The 24,915-nt window shown below is 45.1% G+C and overlaps 1 protein-coding gene across 1 annotated transcript in view; it reads left to right on the top strand.

Moving 5' to 3' along the window:
• THSD4 (thrombospondin type 1 domain containing 4) overlaps positions 1 to 24,915 on the top strand; it is a 583,467-nt gene that overhangs the window by 5,110 nt on the left and 553,442 nt on the right. The window contains exon 2 of the mRNA XM_074328210.2: positions 22,384 to 22,492. Coding sequence (XP_074184311.2) covers positions 22,464 to 22,492 — 29 coding nt within the window. The 5' untranslated portion in view covers positions 22,384 to 22,463. The remainder of the gene's footprint in view (positions 1 to 22,383; positions 22,493 to 24,915) is intronic.

Genomic DNA, 24,915 nt, shown 5'->3' with positions numbered 1-24,915 from the left:
CCTGAGGGCTGGCCAGCAGCAAGGACACAAGTAATGAGTGATTAATGGCTGCCCCATCTAATCTCCTGCCAGGGGAAATGAAGGGCCAGCCATGGGCTGGGGCTCGTCATGACCTGCTCCAGGTGGGCTTGGAATGCACCCAGCTCAGGATGGGGATTAAGGCTTGAAAGACGAGAGGAAATGAGATGTTAACCCTTTAGGCTGGCCCTCTGAGCCCCAGCAGGGAAATGGCAAGAGAATTATCAGCAGGCATCTGATGAAAGGGGGCATGGCCTTTGATTTAAGGCAAGGATGACTACCAGGGGACTGGGGTGGGGTGACAGGCCATTTCTTGGACTTACCATTTTTCTTGGAGGCTCAGTCAAGAGAGATTAATTCCTTATGAAAATGGGTACACAGACCGCTGGGAGGCTTTTCTAGCTGCTTCCGTTTGATCATATCAGCAAGTTACAAATTTGTAGTTGCCAAACAGACTTTTCCTCCTAAGATGCAGTGCCTCTGACCCCGTGTCATTTCCAGGAAGACAGAGGAGGGAGTCTGGCACTTGCTGCACACCATCTCTGGCAGCAGGAGGTCCGGTCCTTCCCCATCAGGGGGCAGCACTGCGATACTGAGGGAGGAGCCTCGGAGCCAGCCCCCTGCCTTCAGGCCTTGACGCCCCCAGTCTGTGTGTCCCTACACATTTCCTTAACCTCGTGTGCTGTAGTTTTCCCATCTGTGAAATGGGGGTCATGGGTGAGATTTATGAGAATGTAAAATGCTGAAAGCCGGCTCAGGAAGTGCCACGTGAATGGTAGCTATCATTGTCTTCTCATTGCCCGCCTAAGATCTGAGACGAGATCTTCTCTGGAAAAGAGGATGAGCAGCTTCTCTTCTGCGTCTTCAGACCTGCTTTGGGTGAACAACTCCTCTTTGATTGATGGTGCTTGTTTGACCCTCACATGCCTCAGATTCTGCTCCCCCTCGCCCACCCTGGCCTTCGGCTGCCCCTTTATTTATTACACTGCCTGCCTCTGCCTCTGTGCTTGGCAGCCAGACCTGGTGGACCGCGCAGTGACGCCTGCCTGGTCTTCTTGTGGCACGGCCACTTCCACACCAGCTCTGCCCATTGCCAGCCTCGCTGAGACCTGACAGCCTGAGCAGAATGGCCGAGGGTCGAGAGGTCAGCTACTTTGAGAGCAAACCCCAGAGCTGTGGAATCAGCCCTTCCTGCCCTGAAGCTTATAGTAACATTCTAGGGAGAAAGTGTGTGTGTGTGTGTGTGTGTGTGTGTCTCGGGGGCGGGGGAGGGATGTTTAAAGAGAAAGTCTTTGATTTAGTTTTTTTTTTAATATTATAAAGCTATTGCTGACCTGTGCTTCATTTTTAACTGTGGAAACTTTTTTATTTTTAACAAAATGCATCATCATTCGACAAAGTGAATTTTTAAAAAGTTTAAAAAAAATGGATGCAAATCGCAGCGGTTTCCTTTTCTGTTTTCTTGGAGCCTCCTTTGCTTCATCCTTGATTGAAGCTAATAATAGTAACACTTATCAATGGTTGAGCGGAGGGGTGGACCTGCCAGTGGACATGAGGCCCTTTGAGACTGTGTGAGCCAGGTTATTGCTGTTAGCGCTGAGCCTTGCCGGTGGAGCCATGCCTTCCAGTTTTGAAGTCTCATTATTGGATGTGCGCTAACATTCTAGCCTCTAATTCCATTTAGTCTATGGTGTCTTTTCCAGCACAGACAAGTCCCAGGCCCTGCTTCCCTTTAGTGAGGCCCAGGATTTCATTCTGCGTGAAGTTCAGAGAAGCTTCCGGCCAGCTAAGGGAGAAGGAACCACTGTTGCAGAGTTCTGTGTCAGGGGCTGCATTATGTTACTTAATCCTCTCAACCATCCATGTGAGCTCGACGCTATTCCTAGTCTGCAGCTTAGAAACGCGAGGCTCAGAGAGATTAAGGAATTTACACGGGCTCACACAGCGAGTAGGTGTCAGAATTTTGTGTGAATTCCGGTTCACCTGGCTCCAAAGCACGTGCTCTGTGGAACTAATGAGCCAGTTAGGCCCTCAGTCTAATTGTAACCCACTGAAAAGTCTCATTGTAATTCACCATTTTAAAGTATATAATTCAGTGGTGCTTACTTACTTTATTCACAAAGTTGTGCAACAATCAACATTATTTGATTCCAGAATAGTTCATCACGGAAAGAAACTTTTTATCTATTAGAAGTCCCTCCCTACTTCTCCCTCCTCCAGTCCCTGGAAACCACTAGTCTCTTTTCTGTTTCTGTGGATTCTGTACTTTTCATATAAATGGAATCATACAATATGTGATCTTTGGTGACTGGCTTCTTTCACTAAGAATAGTGTCCTCAAGGCTCACCCATGCCAAAGCATACATCACTATTTCATTCCTTTGGATTGGTGTGTGACCCACTTTAAAAATAAAATGTAAGGCTCTTTTGCTTAGAGAAGGGGTGGAGCTACAGTGTCAGAACAGAGGCAGCTCCAGGGAGTGCCCAGTCTGTACTGTGGGCAGATGTGCAGGAGACAGTGCAGCGGGTAGGTGCCCCAGCCTGAGTGTGGAGGTGGAGGCAGTGGGGCTGGCTGGGTCCTAAGTCTGGGAGGAGCAAGGAGGCCCAACCTCTGTCCTCCAGACACTTGTTGGGGTGCCCTCGGCTCATGCCCTCAGCAGAGCCTGTGGAGGTTCATCCTGGAGAGGCAGTGTGGATACAGTGGGCCCTGCCCGGGAGACATGGCCTGGAGGCTTTGCAGCCATGTCGCCACAGGCTACGTAGTGTGGGTGCTGTGCACACATTTTAGCCCCTCCTGTCTCCTGCATGGCTTGTAAATCCAGGTGTCAGATGCCGCATACTGAGACAGACCTGCTGATTGGCTTTTGAAGTTTCCAGATATAATACTTCATTTTTTTCTGATTATAAAAGTAAGGCATATTTATTGTAGAAAACTAGGAAATACAGAAAAACACAGAGAAGAAAAATGAAAATCATTCATAATCCCCCACCCATTATTTTTAATGTGTATCTTTCTAGTGTCTATATTTCTATTATCCACACACATGTATACATATACACTGTTTTATAAAATGGGAATCATGCTGAACATATTGTTATGTTCACTACTTTTTTCACTTAACAATAAATACATCATGTATTGTTAACATTTGTTGTTAGATGTATTGTTGTATAGGGTTACATTTCCCTATGTACTAAATATTCACTGTTCTTCCAAAATATGATTTTATTAATGGCTGCAGGGTATTTTAAAAATATTAATGTTTGTTTAAACGATCCCCTATTTTTGGACATGTTTGTTTTCCAATATGATTTATAAATATAACTGCATCTTTTGTGCATTTTTATACTTCTGTTAATGCATAGTGCTGTTTCTGGGACAAAAGATAAAAGTACTCTTAAGGTATTTAATACATGTAGTCAAATTGGCCTTCCAGAAAGCCTGTAGAATTTACAATCCCACAACTGTGCTATTGTTTCATTTGAGTTTTACTGTGCCTGTAACTACCCAAACAGCCCTCCCTCCCTCCCTCTTTGTCCTTTTCTGCCCCATTTCCTCCTCCCCTTGCTCTTCTTCCTCCCCACCCCCACCTCACATATTTGCATAGTACACTAACAGCTCATGTTATTCTGTTTTCTCCTTGGTATTTGCCTATATTTGAGTTTAAGCATGTGCACAATTTATCTGTGTCGCATAGTATGATTTTGTATAAACAGTTCCCACCCTTGAGCTAGTCAGGGTTCCCATTTTTAAGCATAATGATGGTTTCCATCATTTTTCTCCATCGTGATGCCCCACCCTCTGTTAGCAATCTACGTTGTTTCTAGTTTTTCCCTAATCAAAAAATTAGTACTACCAACATGAATGTTCAATTTGCTGTACTTTTTTATTTTTATTTTTTTATCTCACATTCTGTTTTGGCAACTCAGTTTCAGGCCAGGTAATGACCAGGTCAAAAGCAGGAGACTTTCTAGTAACACAGGTGCTACTCTGGGGCTCATCAGAGAAAACGCCCCTGGGAGTCCAGGTGAGAGCACCGGGAAACAGAATGGGTGCTGGTTTTCTGCCTCCCCTTTCCTTTCCTAGTAGGTACTGTTTCCTCAGGCTCATATTGGGGAACTCAGTACCTCTCCTCACAAGGGACTTTATAAGTTCTGTGCAGGGAGGTTATGTCAGTGCTCGTACAGTGTTCACATGTACACGGAATCGTACAATACATGTTCTTTTATGACCGGTTTCTGTGACTAAGTGGAGTGCAGATCTTGGTGACTTCTGAGATCTGCTCGTATTCTGCAGTGGTTCTTATGGACATCACTATGCATGCATTCTCTTTCATACCCAGTACCTCCTGAGCCCCTGCTAGGCGTCAGGCACCCTGCATTGTAAATGGTGTGAATTCCCGTCCTGACTTTGTCCCTTATTATTGCTGGTGTGGCTTGAACAGCTTAACCTCTTTGAGCTTCAATGTCCTCATTTGTGAAGTGGACTAATAGCCACTGTCCGTGCCACAGGAATTAAAGACCGCATAGGTACAGTGTTCATTCCCACACTGAAACAAAGGGCCTACTGTGTGTCTAAATGAACGCTGCAGGGTCCATCCAGCTTAAAGAGGAAGAAGATGCCGTTCCTGCCTTGGGGGCTTGGCAGAGAGGATGACCAGTGTGAGTGCCATTCTGCAGCAGGAAGGCTGGGGACCCAGGAGAAGGGCATCAGATGGTGATTGGTAGGAATTCAGAGAGACGGGAGCCCCCACCCCACACCTAACCTGGGGAGAAAGGAAATTGAAGCCTGTTATGTTTTATGGGTGGGCTGCATTCTGGAAGATCTCGCAGAATTCAGATCTCTTACAATTCAGACTATTTTTCCCCCTTTAGAATAAATGTAAAGAACGTGCAAGTGTGCTTGACACGTTCTCGGAACGCAGTTTTGCTTTAATGTTTCTTTTCACATGGTTGGGGTGTTATCGCTGACATTGCACAGTGCGTGTGCTCAGATTGCCCACTTATCTCATAAACGTTATTTGGCTTCCTGAGTAGCTCACCTGGCTGCTGTTGCTGCCATCATCATCGTCTCAGTGTGTTTTAATCTGGCACTACCGCTTCACAGACAGTCCAGATCAGGGGTCGGCCAACGTTTTTTTGTAAAGGACTAGACAGTTAGTATTTTGGCTTTGCATGCTGTATGGTCTTTGTTGCAACCAATCAACTCTGTTTTTTGAGCACAAAAGCAGCCATAGACAATACATAAGTGAACGGGCCAGGCTGTGTGCCAGTAAAATTTTATTTATGGACACTGAATTTGAATTTCATATAATTTTTACATCTTAGAAATAGTTTTCTTCTTTTGATTTTTGTTCAGCCATTTGAAAATGTGACAAAAACAGGCAGTGGGTCAGGTTTGGCCCACTGGCCAGAGTTTGCGGACCCCTAATCTAGATGATGATAATATTTGAAAGTTGTTTTAAATTGTAAAAAGAGTGAATGTTAAAATATCTCAGTAGTCAACAAAACCACTCATAGACGGTCCAGGGCTCATAAAAGTGTAGCTTAGTTCACAAGTTCTATTAAAAGATTGTGGGTATTTATCAGCCTGGGTGATACCAACATAGACAATTACTTGAACATAATTTGTAATTCTTAAGTAGTTATTCTAATGAATTTAACAATTTAAATCATATTATTTTGAAATTTAGGCATCAAATACTTCATTAAATGTCATGATTCCAATTATATACCATAAAACTGTTTGTTATTTCATACCATCCACGAGTCTGGCAACTCTGCCTGACTCTCAACAGACTGATGGACTTTAGTAGGGGTTTGGAACTTGATTCTGGCTGGAATTTTTATTGTAAAAGCAGGGGAGGGCATGGAAGGAACACCAAGGCTTGTATCTGGCACATGGTGAATGTGGGATAAACGTTTGTTCCTTCTCTGCCTTTCCTTTCCTCCCCACCCAAAAGTTCTGTATATTTGGTCAGCGCCAAAACTTGCTGAGCCTCTTTGAAATTGTTACTTTGGTTCTTTGCACATGAAGTAAAGTCAGTAACCTTTTTAAATGGAAATAAAAACAAAGGCTGTTAGCAGTTTCCCTTCCCAGGTCACCAGCTTTCCCTTGCTGGAGAATAAGCAGTACTGTGTGTCTGGTGGGGCCACACGCCAGGTCCCAGGTCCAAGGAAGGTTCCTCCAGTGGGGTGCAGACCCAGCTCTCCAACCAGGAGAGGGACACTTGGCCTACAGGCTGCCCTGAGCACTGCAGCTCCTGGGTATATCTTGGTATCCAGGATTCCAATGGTGGGGAAAGCCAGAATACTCTACATGGAAGACCACCAACCCCAAAGGTAACTGTGATGCTGTAGCTCTTGGCTCGTGGCTGTGCTCTTACTGTGTGGAAGGTGTTTTGTGAGTAGACGTGTGTTTGTGTCGTTTAGGGGATGGTGGTGTGTAACCATGTGTGCATTCTGGCCTTGGGGTCTGGCAGGATGTGAAGGGAGGCAGCCACTGCTCTCTGGCAGGTTTGGTTTTTCAATACTATAATGGGTTGGAGCTGGCATTCTTTCTGTGCTTCAGGAGCTCCTTGGTTTATAGACAAGAGGTCTTGGAGCCAAGGGCATGGGTGTTCTTGTCTCTGCACAAGAAAGAATTCAAGAGCGAAACACATGTGGGAAAGCAAACATGATTTATTGAAAATGAAAGTACACACTTGAGAGGAAAGTGTGGATGAATTCAGAGAATGAGTCGCCCTGAGGAAGTCACAATCAGGGGTTTACATCTCTCCTGGGGTGAGAATTGGTCACGTCCCATTGTCATGGTTCATTCTTCTCCTCTTCCTTGGTGGGACCCTCCATATCTGCTTTTTCTTCCTTATTTCATTCCTGCAGAACTGTCATGGTGTCAGATGCATGATGGGAGTCGTAGTAACCTCAATGCAAATGACATAATGACATTAAACTTAGCTAAAGGTCAGGTTCCCCCATCTTAGGGATGAGCTTTGCTGGATGAAACTAGTTCTTGTTTTTTCTCCAGCTGCGGGTACTGGATACAGTCACTTGTTGTATAACCAGTGAGGCACCTCACCTTGTACCCTGGAGGGGGTGGTCAATTTCCTAGGCTCTCTATCCTGCCTCATTACCCCCTCCCCAGCAGTATCAAGGCCATGCACCCCCCCACCAGTGGTGCCAGGGAAGGTCACCTGAGGCACAGTAATGAGGCACTTCTGTCCCTCCCAGCCAGGTAAGTATTAGTGGAGACCTGCTGAGGAGCTGGAACTCCCACTCCTGCTCAGTAGTAATGGTGAGTCCCCCTTCTCCCCTGGGTGTCAGTGGACGTCAAGTGGGGAACCTGAACTTGTGTCCCCACCTGGTCATAATGAGGTGGGGCCTCCCGTTCCCTGTTGCAACAGTGTCAGATTTAAGTAAAATCTAGAGCCTCATAACATAATAAATATCCAAAATGTCCAGATTTCAATGGAAAATCACTCATTATTACCCTAAACCAGGAAGATGTCAAACTGAATGAAAACTGACTATGAACTGATGCTGACACTGAGATGACAGAGACATGAGAATTATCTGACAAAAATTGTAAAGCAGTCACCGTGACAATGCTTCATTGAATAATTATGCTTGAAAGAAATGAGAAAAAGATAGGAAGTCACAGCAGGGAAAAGGCAGATACAAGTAGAAAGAAGAACCAAATGAACATTTTAGAACTGAAATAAACCATAACTGAAATAAAATCTCACTGGATGAGCTAAACAGAAGAATAGAAACAACAAACGAAAGAAGCAGTGATTTTGATGATATAGCAATAAAAATTACCCAATCTGAACAACAGAGAGAAAATAGGCTGGGGAAGAAAAACAAACAAACAAACAAAACAAACAAACAGATCCTCAGGGACCAGTAGAACTCACAAAAGATGTAATGTGTCTGAAATCCTAGGAGAGAGGAGGATGGGACTGAAACAAAGTACTTGGTGAACTAATTGTTGGAAGCTTCCCAAGGTTAGGAGAGAACACAAACCTACAGATTCAAAAGCTTAGTGAATTCCAAAGAGGATAAACCCAAAGAAATCTATCCCAAGATACGTCATAGTCAAACTTCTGAAAATAGTTTTGAAAAAGAAGAATAAAACAGGAGGAATCAGTGTACCAGGTTTGAAGACTAACATAGCTGCAATAATCAAGGCTGTGTGGAACTGGCAGAGGGATGGGCACAGAGATCAATGGAACAAAATGGAGAACCCAGAAATATGCCCCTCTGATTTTTGACAGAGATGCATAGGGAAATCAAAGAAACACTAACTGATTATCTGAATAATGACTTGTATGAGGCTGGTGGAAGATGCAGTGGGCAGGAAAGAGGTATGAGACAAGCTAACAGGGATAATACAAATGAAGAGTTGAGAGTTGGCAAAACTCGGGGCCTTGGGAACATTGGAGGGGGGAATTATGGAAGCCCAGGTAAGCTTTGAGCGTTGTCACTGGAAGGAAGGTGATGGCTACCACCAAAGTAGGAAACCTTGGCAGGTGGAGGACTTGGTGTGGAGCTGGTAACCTGGTCCTTTTATTATTCATTGTGAGCCGGCCATCAGCAGGAGCAAACTAGAAATACAGGAAAACGGTCTGAATGAGAGGGCAGGTCTTGAGTTGTTGTTTGAGACCTCAGCATGAGATAATAATCAAAGAGGTCAGAGTGTAAGAGTGCTTACCCAGTGTGCATAGCTTGTTGGTGGGGGTTGGGTTATTATTGATATTTTTCTAGTCCTGGTTTGGGTCACAAGGAGACCAACAAGGCAGACAGAAGAGACAAGAAGAGAACAGATTTGCATGGCAATTGACAATGGAGTTTAAGAAAATGGATATGGTGACAGTTTTATTCTCGCTAAACCCAATTGCCTTTTATTGTCTCCGTTGACCTCTGAGTGACCTTGACTCCAATGACTTGCCTCTTTTGGCCTCCTTGAAAATGTTTCCTAATTCCTGAGATGGCTGGCTGTTTTGAATTATCATAATCTTTTAATTGTGGCACCAGATTTTAGCTTTACCTAATAGCAGCCCATCACAGAATTGTGTCCAAGAAGTAAAACTAATTTGCTGGGTTTCTGCTTCCTTCTGTAAGGATGTACAAAGCCTTTTGGCATATATCGCACAGTAGTGATTACTATAAATCATTGACTAGATTTCTGTCCTTTAAGAAAATAATAACATAACTCAAATGTCAGTGCAGAAGCCCTAAGAGCCGAGCAGGAAAAGTCAAATCCTTTCCCCTGATGTTCAGAAGCAGCAAGGGCAGAGCGTGTGGCTGGTTGATTTATGATGGCTGCGGCACACCAAGCCAGGAGGCATTCTGGACAGGTAAATGCATGGGGGCACTGAGGAAACATCCTGGACCCAGGGCCACAGCCGTCCTGGAGTGAACAGGGCTGAGCACAGCCTCATGCACAGCATCTCCCTGGCTGGGGCCCAGGTCGTAGCCCATGTTTGGCAGCCGGCAGTTTTCCTGGGAGTGTATATTTGATGCAGTGTGTCAGGAGACCTGCGAGATACTCATTGTATTGCTAAGACAAGCCATGGCCCCAACAATCATGTGAGCTTGGGCTCAGATCACATGGCTACCACTTACTAGCTCTGTAAGCTCAGGTATATTGCATCACTGCTTGCAGCCTCAGTTTTCCTTTCTGTAAAATGGGGATGTCAGTCGCACCTACCTCGTAGAGTTGTCTTGAGAATCAACCAAAACAATGTTCAAAAAGTGCTTAGCGTAGCTTGTCATGTATTATACTCTCAATAAAATGTAAAAACCCCTAGTTCTAGCTTTGCCTTTAATTAGCTGCAAAACTGTGCCAGTCATTTTATTTCATTGAGTGTGAGTTTATTCACCGGTAAATCACGATTACAAAATAATGAAATTGGGCAGTTGGGTTAGTATCTCCCAGTTTTTTGTGTGCTTTGTGATTCTGTGATCAGATGTTAATTTGAAAAGTCAGAAAGGAAATAATTGATAGTTTAAAGGTGTAAAAACTTATTTACATAAAAATTATTTAAAAAATTGAAAGAAGAAATCAAACTGAAAAGGGGTCCTAGACAAAATAAGAGTTAACATCCTTAATACTAGAAAGAGCTCTTAAAAATCAATCCAAAACATAATGAGCATTACAGAAACATTGGTAAAAGAAATTGTAAGAAGAGATAGTACACTTGACTAATAAAATGAAAATTTGTTTGAACTTCACTAGTAATCAAGAGTACATATTAAAATGACTTCCTTATTTTGTTTTTCTTTTTGCCTATTTTGACAAGCACATTGAATGCCCACCCTGTACCAAAAGATTTCCTCCTGCCAATACAGGCAGACTACGTTTTCCACTCTCTTGCAGTTAGGGATAGCTATATGACTAAGCTGGGTAATGGAATACAAGTGGTAGCGATTTAAGCTACTGTTGTGAAGCTATTAGCTAAGTCCTCCATGATTTCTCTTTTCCCTTGTTTGTTCACTGGATGGAAAACAAATAACCAAGGATTCTGAGGCCCTAGACAATGGTGGAGCTACTAGATGAAAAGAGACTGGGTCCCTCGATGCCTGCATGACTGTATGGATCAGAATGTCCCTGTCAACCCAAATCAGACATTGAACTGAGCAAAAATACTTTTTGTTGTGTTAAGCCGTTGAAATCCTGGAACGGTTTGTTGCAGCAGTTAGCCTACCCTCACTAATTGTCATGGTAGGAAAGATTATAATGTTAGCATTATTAGCAAGTGTGTCTATTTCATCCACTACATGTGGGATTTTAGGAGGATACACTCTTTTTTAAAACAGCCCATATGTATGAAGGACCTTAAGTAGTCATACCTTTTGGCTTAGTGATTCTATTTTTAAGAATCTATCATCAAGAACTAAGCAGAGAAGCAGATAAAGAATTTTATACAAAGATGTTCATTGCAGATTCCAGCAATAAAGGAACTTATTAGATGTTATCTGGCTTCCACAGGATGAATTATTATACAGTAATTAAAAATGTTTCTGAATATTACTAGTGAGATGCTTATGATTTAAAGTGAAAAACAGAATGCAAAACTGTGTGTGATTTTGTTTACATAGAAATAGTATATGTAAAACATGCAGATCGTATGTACGAGCATTCTGCATAGAAAGAGACCAGAAGGAGCAACACCAAAAAGTTTTGTAGTGGTTAATTTGCATTGTGAGATTATGAGTAATTATAGCTTTCCTCTTGATGGTTTCCCATAGTTTTCAAACGTTCCTCAGTAAACATGTGTAATGTTATAGATGGACTTTTTTTATTTTTTAAAGAATACCACGTTAGCTATGTTACACCCAGCCCTGAAGTATTACCTAGATCTGTTTGGTGGATGAAAGCTCATTGTTAGTGCATTTGGCAAACCCTCCTTCCCCAACACGTGTGTGTGTGTTTGTGTGTGTGTGTGCACACAGACGTACACAGGTGCTTGCCAGAGTGACAAGAAGCCATTTGTAGATGGCAGGACCTGGGCCTTGTATCAGAAGAAAGGGCCAGTGGAACAGGAGGGTAGCTGAGCCTGAGCCAAAGCTGCGCTTAATCCCCACTGTCACGTGCCTTTCACCAAGGTGGCTGTAGAATGTATTGGTTTGGGAATGAGATGGAGCATCATCTTGAAGAAGGCCTTGGTGGCTCATTGGGAAATCTGCGGTCACAGGCAGGGCTCAGCTGTGGTTGTCGGATCTTCTTTCCTTTGGTAACTGCATGTCCTGCGGGGAGGCCTGCGGGGAGGCCTGCGGGGCTCCCGCTCCCCACAAGAGAACGCAGGACATGGTGAAGCCAAAAAGGAACACCCACAGAGCCATAGGTATGGGAGTCACACCACTATAGTCTCTCTAGCGACTGGGCGAGACACAGGAAGCAGGAGCCACACTGTTCGCAGCCCTCACTGCGCCGCTTGCAGGCTCAGCCACCATCTCCTTGCTAGCCCCCATTTGCTGCTAGCGTAGCCACAGCAGTTATATTAGTGGCCAATGGCTCACTGGTTACAGCTGACAGCCAACTAGCCACAGCCGATGGCCATCTACTACCTGAGCCAGCACCTTTCCATGTGAGGCTGAGAGCCTGGAAACTGCACTCCTGGCTCTGTCCCCACACTGCACCCCTACAGGCTCTCGCCTCACAATCTATGCGACAAGCGTCTTCAGAGAGGGGTCCTGTGCGAGGAGCCTGGAGGTGAATGCAATATCCTGGGCACAGCCAGGCTCTCTGGGCACAGCCAGGGTTTCTCAGGGCACCACCAGTACTTCTGGGCACAGCCAGACTTCCTGGGTTTCTTAGGGTACCACAGTCTCCCCAGACACAGCCAGGGTTTCTCAGGGCACCACCAGTACTTCTGGGCACAGCCAGACTTCTTGGGCTCAGCCAGGGCTCTCAGGGCACCTCCACTCTCTCTCTGGGCATAGCCAGACTTCTTGGGCTCAGCCAGGGCTCTCAGGGCACTGCCACTCTCTCTGGGCCTCTCAGGGTACCCTGCTGGAACAACAGCAGCTCACAGTCAAGGTGCTTACATATTCTCGATGGCGGCCGGTTGGGACACAAAAGCAAACATCCGCCAGTTCCACTACATGGTGGTATGTTCCCAAGCAAACAGTCAAGCGGTCCATTAAAATAGGAATAGAAGGCAATTCCCATAGTCCATAGTCATTTGCCAGGGCTGTCCTGGGGGTGAGGGACGACCTTGACCTCACCCTCATCTCCCAAGGAGGACTCAGCAAGCGTTTCCTCCTGGGACAACAAGTCCCGCGTCCGGTCTGCTTCAGTAAGCACTTCCCAGCCCACAGGGCCACAACGACCTTTGCTTTCTCCGGCCTCTGCTGGTTGGGGAACCGTCCACGTCCTCCCACCCCTCCATGGGGGTCCAGCTCTCCAGCAGCTGCTCCTCCTGGTCTTCCTGAGACTGAGTGTTCATGGGCACAAACTGCTTCATTATCTTCCAGAGAGTTTCGGTGGACACCATACCCTGCTTACTGCGTCATGTGTCATGCGGGGCGGCCTGCGGGGTCTCTGGTCCTGCTCCCCACATAAGAAAGCAGGACATGGTGAGGCCAAAAAGGAACACCGCGGAGACATAGATGGGGGAGTCACACCACTGTAGTCTCGCTGGCGGCTGGGTTGGAGACACAGGAAGCAGGAGCCACACTGTTTGCAACCCTCATTGCTCCGCTTGCAGGCTCAGCCACCATCTTCTTGCTAGCCCCCATTTCCTGCTAGCGTAGCCACGGCAGTTATATCAGTGGCCAATGGCTCACTGGATACAGCTGACGGCCAACTAGCCACAGCTGATGGATCCAATCACAGTTGATGGGCATTTACTACCTGAGCCAACACTTTTCTATGTGAGGCCGAGAGCCTGGAAACTGCTCTCTGGGGCTCCGTCTCACACTGCAACCCAGGGATTCCTAAGTGTGCTTGGCAGAGGATGCTGAGGAGAGGCTGAGTCTGAGTGGGGAGGAAGGCTGGAGTGGGTCTCTGAGTGGCTTTGATTCCTAGGTAGGGGGCCCGCATCCCATCGCAGCTGTTTTGTGTGGGAGGCTTTAGGAGTGGGGCAGAGAATGTCCTCACTGGTGTTAATTTCAGGAACAATTAGCAGTTATCACTGAGGAGTAAAGTGGCTTTTCAGATCCTGGGTATCGTACCTTCACAACACCACAATCATGCTTAGAAGGGGAGACCTCCCCGTGAGATTGAATGGAAGCTCTTTCTGTCATCACAACACCTACTGTGCCCCAGACGCTGCTCTAGGCATCAGGAATATAAAAAATAAGTCTTTGAGAAGAGTCTTTATCTTTGTAATCCCATGTTAGGGGGAGGAAAGACATGCATAAATCATAATGATACACTGTGATAACTGCTAAATTGGAGTTCTCCGTATGAGACTGACACAGATGGAAAGAAATGTAACCGGGTTTATCAAATGAGGTAAATCAAATGCCTAAGGAAGTAATATTTGGGGAAGAGACAATGCTCTCACTCTAAATACGTTTTCCCCTTTGATCTACAGTATCATGTCACTTGAAATTGAAAAAGCAACTTGGTACAGAAGCAGGAAAAACTGGCTCATTTATTTTAAATATCTCGCCTGCCTGATATTCCTGCCCTTGAATCTTTTCCTTAGTTACCTGGGAAACGTTTTTAAGGACTGAAAACATATATAGATCACATCAGTGTTAATGACCGTGAAATGATGCAGTTTGTATTAAAATCCTTAACTAATCTAGGCTCATTACCTAATTTCTACAGGTAACAAAGGAGAAGTCAGGTGTTTTCTTCAGTGAGTAACAAAACCCACTGTAATGTGTGAACTCGAAAATATCCAGGGCGTTTTCACCATTTTTTTTCTAATTCAGATTCTGTGGGTTTTCATGTTGCTGTGGGAAAGCCAGTTTGAGGTAGGGAGGTTCACTGGGGGGAAATGAGTTCTGTGGCTGAGTTTGAATATGACAGGGAAAAAAGAATGGGCTCTGCAAGGGGGTTCAGCAAAGACCCAGAGCAGAGGGAGTGTTAGGAGGACGTTCCTCTGGCTGGCTGGCCTCTGCCCAAGGCTCAGTCGGAAGAGGCTGGTGATGTGACCAGCCTGGGGCTCCAAGGTCAGTGTCCTGCTGCCTGGGGCAAGATTTCCTGAAAGAGTTGTGGTGAGTGGTCACGGCCACCAGAGGGCTCAGGAGGGTGGGCCCTCCCTGGAGGCAGCACGTGTCTGCTGTGGGTTAGTGACTTCCTTCTGGGGCCATGGGCGTTCACTGAGGGTCAGCAGTAACATCCAGAGAGAAATCAGCCAGAGACCCTGTTTTCTAAAAATTAAAAGCCTATTAGAGACACGTGCCATTCATCCTTTATGCATTCATCCATTCATCCATTAATGCGACAGACTCGCGCTGCATGGCCACCTGGACCAGGCACCGATGAGTAAAGATGAAAGATGAGAAAACAGCCCTCGCCTTGAGAAGCGCCCTGTCCAATGAGGGGCAAACATAAACAGAGTGTGTTTGGTACCTGTTAAAAGAGAAGATGCTCTTTTTCTTTTTAGCTTCTAGACCTGTACCTCCATTCTTGGCGGACCTATTTGCCCATCATATTGTTCATGATGACTATTTAAGGGACATCCCTCCCTCTGTTCTTCCCATCTGCTCTGGATAATCATTTTATTTCAAGCGGGGCGTACCTTCAAGAAAGAAGAACACCCCCTTTTATGCCTCTTGCTTTCTGGCTGCTCTTCTTGGCAGCCTTCTCCCTTCTTCAGCCAAAGTTCTTTCTTAAACACCCACCACATCTTCTCAGTTGAGGGGTGCAGGGAACACCCTGCACCGCCTTCTCCACCTGACCACCACCTCAGGACCACCTCCCCCTGGGTTTCCACTTCCCAGCTTGCTCCTTTTTCACCTCCCCTTTTGGCTCACTGGGCATTAATGGCTCCTTGGGCCTCTATCCTCTGTCATTTATTCACACTGTGCTCTCTCTCCAGTAGAGGGTTTGCCCATTCACAAAACACATGACTCCCTCGTTTTCTTTTGAAAGTTTAGAAGCCTTTGTCTTTCCTCAAACCTTGTCGCTCAACCAGCTATTAGTTCCCTGTGCCTGAGATTCCGGCTCTGCCGCTTCTAATCCCGTAAAGCCTGCCTGGTCCATGCCGGCATCCCCAGAGCCCAGAGGCAGCGAGGGCAGGGATCAAAGGATAGATTCTGGAGTCGCGTTGCCTGGCTTTGAAGCCCACCAGCGCTGCTGCATACTCTCTGTGGTGTGGGGAAATCCACCAGTCTTCCGGTGCCTCAGTTTTCCTCTCTGTGACCTGGGGGCAGCGCTAGTTACATACTTCATAGAGTTGTTATGAGATGAAATGAACTGGTACACAAAGTCCTTGCTGTGGTGCCCAGTATATAACAAGGGTAATGGAAGTGCTAACCCTAAAGTCTGCGGTGCCACTGACTGCCTTGGAGTGTTGGGGCTCCCTTTTGCCTGTACCAGCCATTGGACTCTCAGTCTGAGGTAATTTATCATTGTCAAAAAACATTCATTTGTGTTTATTTATTGGTCTGCCTCAGTAGGAGTGTGAGCTCCTCGAGGGCAGGGATTCCCCGCTCCCCTTCCTATTGAGTGTCTTGCATGAAGCCTAATCCAGTAGGCACTGTGTGACCATTAGCCGGTGGTGACCTGACTGCCCCACGTACTCGGGGACTGGTGCCAGCCCTGCAGGGGATGTGTGGTCACTCTGCTGTGTTGTGACGTGAGAGATTCATGCAGTGTATCCACTGAGGCCTACCGTGTTCCTTTACCTTCACACTAGTGCTGGAGAGGACACGTCAGAGAAAGACCTGCAGCAGCAACCTCTGTTTTGATCATTAGAGCCAGCCCTGTTTGTATCGGGGAGAAGGCAATGTCGAATGATGGTTAAGTGCATAGACTCTGGGCTCGGGCTTCCTGCGTTTGAATCCTGGCTCTCCTGCCTACTAGCTGGGGACTTTGGAGAAGTCAGTTCAGTTCTCTGTGCCTCTGTTTCCCAGTGGTTCCTCCTTCAGGGGTTGTTGTGAGGATAAAATGAGTTAACATGTGTAAAGCCCTTAGACTCCATCTGCTACATGGTAACCACTCAGTAGATGTTTGCTAGCATCCTCAGCCTCTGTATCATTATTTGAAATAATAGGTTATTAAATTGCTCATCTTGGTTTCCGTAGCTTTAGATGATGTCCATGGCAAAATAAACAGTCATTCCTGACATGTTGGTCTCCCAGCAAATCTGTGCGGTATACCCAGATAGCATGCGTTTACTCATTCATTCATTCATTCATTCATTCATTCATTCATTCATTCAGTGAGTGTCTAGCTGGGCGTGATCCTCTACCAGGTGGAAGGCAGAGAGTCTAATAGAGTGAAAGGAAGACCAACTCTGGTGTCAGTGGTCTGTGTGCAGTCCGAGCAATACCCTTGACCCGCTGTGTGGCCTCAGTTTTGCTGTGAGGATTCAATAACATGACTTATGTCCCATATTTAGTTCTTAGTAAAAGCTGATTCTTGACTCTTCTTCCACTTTCCTCATAATGGAAGACAGGGGTGGGTTGGACATACCCTGATGTTGGGAGCTGTCATTCTGGTACTTGGTCCACATACAGACACCTGCAGTGTCAGGTAGGGGGCGCTGCAAACAGTGGGCCAGGGTTCTGGGAGGAGAGGTTGTGTAAATGGCCGCAGGGCAGGAGAACATGTTGGTGAGCACAGGATGGATCTAATGCAGAGGCTCCCAGTCTTTCAGGACCCTCGGGGGGCGGCCTTCACAGAGGAACGGGCAGGTTCTGAGACTTGACCTCACCACGTGCTACGTACTGGGGGCTCATTTGGGGGTCTGGAACTGCTTCCTTTGGAAATCTCTGGTCTTCATTCTTTTGCTGGTGAGTCACTTCCTCTCCCCCCAGGACTGGGGCTTTTGTTGATCCTGGTGGTTGCTTTACATGTGGGAGTTCCAGAGGGAGAAGCCTGTGTGTGGGAGGAAGGGAGCGGAACTGGCGCCGGTAATTGGGATGTGCCTTTCTGAACCCAGTCATGACAGGCCAAGCACATCCTTCTCTTCTGGAGGATGGCCTCATATCAGGCGGGTCTTCCAGGATTTCTGGTCAGGGCATGAGGAAAGGGGCAGGCCAGATACTGAGAGACGGGCCTGTGGGTGAGGAGCAGCACAGCAGCGCCACTGTTTCGGGCTCAGTGGCACCACCGAGGACCAGGGGTGCCATTCTCTACCCTGGGTTGGATCTGTCGTGGCCCGCCTTTCTGGCACCGCCACCCTGAGCCTTGAAGCTTCCTGCTGCTTCTTCCTGGTGTGTGGGGACTGCAGCTTTGGCCTGAACAAAATCAGGTGACTTGTTAGCCTTCCTGTAGGGTCTTTGTGGAAAGGAGAGAACGTGCGGCCTCCATCCCCCAGGGAGCATATGTTCTTGTAGAAACTAGGCTGTAAGGTTCTTTGTTCACTGTCAAGAAAGATAAATCAACAGGAGCAAACCTCAGAGGCGGACTCAGGTCCATAGATAGCACGTTTACTCAGTCTGCTGGCCCCATGCGTTGTTCCCAACTGGATTTTCCGGAAACCTTACTTTCATCATTTCCTTCCCTGCTCCAGAACCTACAATGGCCCTTTCTTGCCATCTCATCAAAAATTCTCCTGGAGTCACTTTTCGGGGGCTTGCATAACATGGCTTTGTTTATTTTCAGGATTTTATTCCCCCAATCACAGTTAGAATCCTTTATTGCTTTCTGGGTTCCAGAGCAAGGGCTTTTAAATGTTTCTGACAGAGCCACAGTTAAGAAATCACAATAGCCAAGACATGGAAACAACCAAAGGGTCCATCGGTAGATGATTGGATAAAGATACTGTGGTACATTTATACAATGGAGTATTACTCAGCCATAAAAAACAAAATCTTACCATTTGCAACAACATGGATGGACCTAGAGAATATGAAGTGAGTCAGACTGAGAAAGACAAATAGCATATGATCTCAGTATATGTGGAATCTAAAGAACAGAATAAATGAGGAAACAAAACAAATAGACTCAGAGACATAGGAAAAAACAAACAAACAAACTGATGTTTGCTAGATGGGAGGGGGTGGGGATGGGGGAGAAGGTGAAGGGATTAGAAAGGGCAAGTTAGTAGTCACAACAATGTTGTAAAGATCATGTAAGGTGCCAGATGGGCACTGGACTTATCAGGGGGATCACTTCATAGACTGTGTAGATGCCTGACCAGCGTGATATATAATGTAATATGATATATATGCATATATAGTCATGGGGTGTGGAGTACAGCATAGGGAAGATAGTCAATCATATTGTAACAGCTGTATATGATGTGAGAGGGGTAGTATATTGGGGGGTGATCACCTTGTGAAGGGTGTAAATGTCTATTATGTGCCTTTGTATACCTGAAACGAATAAAAAAAGAAAAGAAAGACCTACCCTTATTTTGTGTGATAAATGCTGGTATTTTCTTTTCTTTTTCAGTCTTTCCTATTGCATTACAAAAAGTGCAGGTCATGACCTACGAAATTGATTTCATGATAGACTAATGGGTCGTGACCCACAGTTTGAAAAGCAGAGCTGATTGAACAGGATACCAATCATGAAAGCACAAATGAATCCCAAGGAAATGGCAGAGCTGGTACAAGCTCTCCCCGGACAACCGTGTCATGAAAAAAACTGACTGACCAAATCTGACAAAAACTTGGTTAAAATACATTCTAGAGCAATGGCCTCCAAATTTTTTTTTTTTTGACTGCATGCCCCATCAGTAAATGTTTGAGTGGATAACTCCAGTGTATGTTTGGCTGGTTTTTTTTTTTTTTTTTTTTTTTTTTAACATCTCAACGTATTATGTGAGCACATAAAACATACATTCAAAACAAATTTTTAAAGGGTGAGCTAAAGATGAAAGAAACCATATTTCCAAATGACAGGGTAATCATGATGGCTTCCTTCTATTATCAGCCAATATCTGAAAGCAAAATACACAGAAAGGACAAGGTTCATGGTTATAAGCAGTGGTTGTAAATCTATTTTCAAATTGTTTTGATAATTTAACATGTTTTCTGATTGACTTCTTGTCAGATTTGGAAACTTCTGCTTTACATCACATCTCCTCTCAACATCGCCCTCCCTTTCCCGATGAAACTGAAAAAGCCCTGTTAGAACCTCCTTATGCTGCCTCCGACCACCAGAAATCTGGAAGGAGTCGTCTTTGACACCTCTCTTTCCTTGTCCCCCCTCAACCATTCACTTACCATATTCTGGTAAATATGGGGTCAGCCCTTCCCATATTCTCCTGGGATCGCCAAGTTCCCGCCACCCTACTTCCTTCTTCCTTCCAGTTCCTCACATGAGTTTACACTGTCGATTGCCTCTCCCTGGGATGTCCCCACACCCCCTTCTGCTGGATGACTCAAGCCTCAGCATGAAGGTCACTTCTTCAGTGGGACTTTCTCTGATCACTGCCTAGTATACTTTCTGAGGCACCTTGGACATTTTTTCATGGCTTTTATCACAATTTTATGTTTATACTTATTTGTGTGTCAGTTTGTTTAAAGTATATAGCCCTCTAGCATCCTGACTGTAAGTTCCTCGAGGGCAAGGACCGTGCCTGCTGAGTGTGTCTGTGTGTGTATGTGTGTGTCTGTCCAGTAGCGAGGTCATGCAGTCTCAATAAATATGTAACACAACCACCCCACGAGGTAGTTACAAACAACATCCCCATTTTACAGGTGAGGAACTTGGAAGACAAAGGGTTAATTGCCAAAGTTTACCTCGTTCATAAATGGGGATGCTGGTCTCAGACCCAGGTCGTTCAGGTTACAGTGTGTACGCTTTTACTAATGGCTTTAGATGGTTTGCTTGTAACCTGTGTAGGGTGAGGGCTCATTTTAAGTCCCATCTTCCTTGCTGATGCCCGACTAGCCGTCCACAGTGATTCTCCTTCTCCGCAACTAGCTTGCTTAGTACAGGGTCTCTATGTCACAACCTTTACCCTGTGTTGTTCTGGATAACACTGTCCTATCCCCAGACAACTCCATGTCCCCAAATCTTCCCCACCTAAGCTAGATTGTAAAGCGAGACCCTGCATTGACTCATCCTTCTCTTGCATCCCTTGGAGAGGACCTGAGCACTGCACATACTGAGCAAATAATTATTGACGTAGTTGACCATCATCAGGAGCTTGGCAAAGGTTTCATCTGACTCCCAAGTCAAATCCCATTTTCCAAGTTAAATGCCGTCTTCGCACATACCTGCTCCCCAGCCAAGAGCAAGACCGCGCCTCAGATTCAGAGGAGTTTTAACTGTTCCAATTTGCACTTGTTGGCTTTCTTCCTGGTGGATCTCAGTGTAACGTCTGGCTGAGCCCCAAGAATTTAAGGGTCTTCAGCACCATGAGTAATTTCATGAGTTGCTGATGGCTAATTAGGGCTGATCACAGTTAAGAGGCTTTACTTTCTTAATAACCCTTAGAAAGGGCTGGTGGTGACTTTTAAATCTTGATAATTTTATCCTACAAATGGAATTTTATGGTTCTTATGACTGTCTTTTCTTAAGTCCTAGTAACTTATCTCGCAATCCTCCCTGTCTAATGAAAGGAAAATGTGAAGTCCTGGGAAGAATGCAGAAACCAGTAATTTTGGAAGACTCTGGCTTTACTAGAGAGGACCCCTGGGCACACCTGGAAACCTGGCTTCATTTATTTGTCTTCCTCTGAAAGGAGGTGTTGGAGGAGAGTAGGCTGGGCCATGGTTTTGCTTCCCAAATTCCCTCACATTCCAACCAAACCTCTCATCCTGGGCTTTCTGATGCTATTTATAAACTTTGAAACTGTTGGCTCACTTGATAATGCTTAGAAATTCTGTTTAGTGAGGGTTTCTGAATAAAATCGTATTTGTAGGTGAGGGGTTTTATCTCCCTGTTTTTACTGTGATAGCACATTTTAAGTGTTCCTTCTCTTCTTCTTGCATCAGTATCATCAGAGCTGGACTAATGCCCACTCATTTGATCTTCACAACAACCTGCAGTAGTTCTTGAGGCAGTATTTTAAAAGTTTTATTGAGATATAATTCACATACCATACTTCAATTTAAAGGTGTACAATTTCAGTGGCTTTGAGTATTTACACAGGGCTGTACAACCATCACCACAATTTAATATTAGAACATTTTTGTCACCCCAGAAGGAAACCTTGTATCCTCCCATGAGCCCCACTCCACCCCCAGACCCTGGCAACCGCTAATGTACTTTCTGTCTCAATAGATTTGCTTATTCTGGACATTTCTTATAAATGGAATCATGCAATATTTATCCTTTTGTGTCTGGCTTCTTTCACTTAGAATAGTGTTTTCAAGGTTCATCTATGTTGTAGCATATATCAATATGTCGTTTCCTTTATTGCTAGTATTTTTATTCCTAATGTATAGTGGGAGAAACCAAGACACAGAGGGAAAATGGTTTTTCTATGATTAGATAGCTTTTAATAGATGGGCCTAAATTTCCAATGCAGGTTGGCCAAATGCCAGCTTTGCACTGAGCACCGAGTCTGAGGTAACCATATTGATGGTTAACTTACTGAACAGCTTCGTGGACTAGTCACCCTGCTGAGCGTCCAGTAAATTTGGTATCTCATGTTCATACATAATCAGACTGCAGGTGGGAAATCTGGTAACCATAACTGGTCAGTGGTATTTTTGTTTCAATGTCTTCCATTAGCTCCCTTTTGGTTTCATTGGCCTATTTAGGCTCTAGAATCTCAGGCTATAGAATCTTCCTCAGCAAACCATGCTAAAAACAGCATTGTTGTTCCTTCTACAGGAGTTTGAACACCACTCCCACCTGCAGAAAATTGGCAACATACCCGAGGAGCCCTTGCTTTTTCCTGGACTCCAAGCATCATGGTTTCCCATTTCATGGGTTCTCTCAGGTAAGTGCAGAACCCTTTAAAAAGAGAGTAAGAAATTCCACATTTGAGTTTTACTATATAGTTTCTTTCAGTAACTAGCTATGAGGCTCTGCATCCCACTGATATTTTTGATGTGCTAGGTGCAGGTATTTGTGATAAGTGCACTACTTAGAAGTTGCCGAGGCCTTGGGAGCTGGGCGTTGTGCTGACAGCTGTTCAGACTGCGATCCACATGGCATAGGTTCTAAGCGGTACCCTGCTGTTTTATTATTTTGTTAATTAATTACTTTTTAAATAAAGGTGTTACTGGATCAGTGGATAGATATCATGGTTGCCTAATAAATAGGTAGTTACCTGGAGAACTTGAAAAATATGGTCCTCTGACTGCATCCCCACATATTTTGACTTAACTGATCTGGTTTATTTAAAAGGTGACCTCTCTAGTTCCTTCTGCTCAGACTGTCTATGACTTTCACCTACATTTTTCCTTTGATCCTGATATCAGCCATGTGAGGTGGGTAGAACAAGCAATAGTATCTCCAGTTTGTAGGACGAAAAACCAGTGCTGGGAGACCTTGACCTTGTACCACCTTCCTTTGCTGCAGAGTCAGAAAAGGGGCGCCGCCCCCGGGAGCTGTAGCCCCTGTCTGTCACTGAGGCGTTTTCCAAACATTCTTGAGGCTGATGCACCCTTTTCAAAATTCTCCAGTCAAAATCCTATGTAAAATCTCAACATATAAAATAGCCAATGGCAGTATTTTATTAAGACCCATTTATTTTATAAGTTCACGTTTGTAATATTTACACATGGTGAGATCAATGAATCTGTTTGGATAAACGCCGGAATTTGAGATCAGGATTTATGGCCAATAGCTGGTACGTCAGCCTCAGCCTCTGGTTGGTTTTACACTTGCCTTAGCTGCATAATACCAAGAAAATCTTGGTTCACATAGGTAAGTAATTGCAATTAGTAACAGTTCTTCAAAGAAGCTCATCTTGCAATCTCAGTATATTGTTTAAATTAATTGATTCAGCATCTTAAAAGAGCGGAAGGAAGGACTTCTGTTTTAAAGTTGAATCACTAATGATACCTTGTAGCCCCCCATCCCCACCCCAAACTATACATTAGCCCCAAATGCTCAGAACTTGTAACAAAAAGTAAAATGATTTATAGTATGTTATTACAGTGGTGACACATGTGGTTGCCCAAGCAGGGCCCGAGCATTTGCCAGGCAGATCTCTTAGACCCATGCCTGGCATTTAACTGGGTGTAGTGTGTGTGTGTGTGTGTGTGTGTGTGTGTGTGTGTGTGTGAGCTATAGTCTGTAGTTGCTTGTATCATTTTACATGAACAGATGTGTGCAGGTCTGACATCCACAGACTCGTGCAGAGGTATAGCCTTCTTCATCACTGACATTCACAGGCAGAAGCAGTCAGAGAAGTCCAGAAAACCTCTGCACAATCCAGCCATTTATAGGGCAGGTCGATTTAAATGTTGTATGGTCTCTTCAGGGTTAATATTTGGCATCCAATCTAATTTAGCTTGTGTGCATTTTTAAACCATAATTTAAAAAATAGTTTAAAAGGTATTTCAAGACATGAAATACGTACCCATTTTGTGGATGCTCCATCACACTGCGGTAAACCCACAGCTGCTGGACCACTGGCTCACTTCAGGACCACAGCCTAGGTGAGGACCTAATGGGGACATTTGAGAAGTGGAGGGCACAGTCTCATACTGAACTGGGTTGAAAAGAGCAGCAGATGACCACAGATGGGTTCACCATGTGGTAAACAAGTGAGTGTTAAGCCTGGCTGCCATCAGAAAAGCCCCTAAAAGTACTGAGGACCCTCAAAATTGTGGCCACCGAGACTGCATGGGAATGGCGTTACTTCGGAGAAGTCCCTTTTGCAAGGAACTTTGCAAGTGTTTTCTTGATGTCTTGGAGTTTTAATTGATGCCCCTGTAAGCGGTTCACCTCCTGTAATGACCTGTGGTGTGGAGGCCATCACACTTCGAGGGGCTGCTGGTGGGCTCACCCCCAAACTGTGCATTATTTCAGAGGAATTGCCCACAGGTTAGAAATGAGCAGGGTGGCAGGAGTTGGAAACTAGATGTCCCCTTGCTATCCTTACGGTGGAACTCCAGAAGTCTTGACAGGCCTCCGCCATTAGTGTCCTGCTAAGGGATTGTTTGAACAGGGGTGCTCAGCAGGACATCTCCCTGAGGTTTGCTGTAAGGACTGGGGAAAGAATGTGTGAGTTATGAGGACAGGTGATTTTTTGGGAGCGCTCAGCTGGAGATTTCCCTCAGGTCTCCTTCGTAAGCCAGGTACCCAGGTACTTACAAACTATTTTGCATTCTGTTTCTAGAGCCATGTAAATATATTTTAACCTGAAAAAAAAAATTTAGAAAAACTAGTGTCTTTTGTTTAAATGCTTTT

This window comes from Rhinolophus sinicus, chromosome 3, assembly GCF_057876585.1.
Source record: "Rhinolophus sinicus isolate RSI-liver-muscle chromosome 3, RSI-T2T, whole genome shotgun sequence".
In the NCBI taxonomy this organism is placed as follows: Eukaryota; Metazoa; Chordata; class Mammalia; order Chiroptera; family Rhinolophidae; genus Rhinolophus; species Rhinolophus sinicus.
Note: the sequence above shows the minus strand (reverse complement) of the source record. Positions and strands in the feature narration are given on the sequence as shown.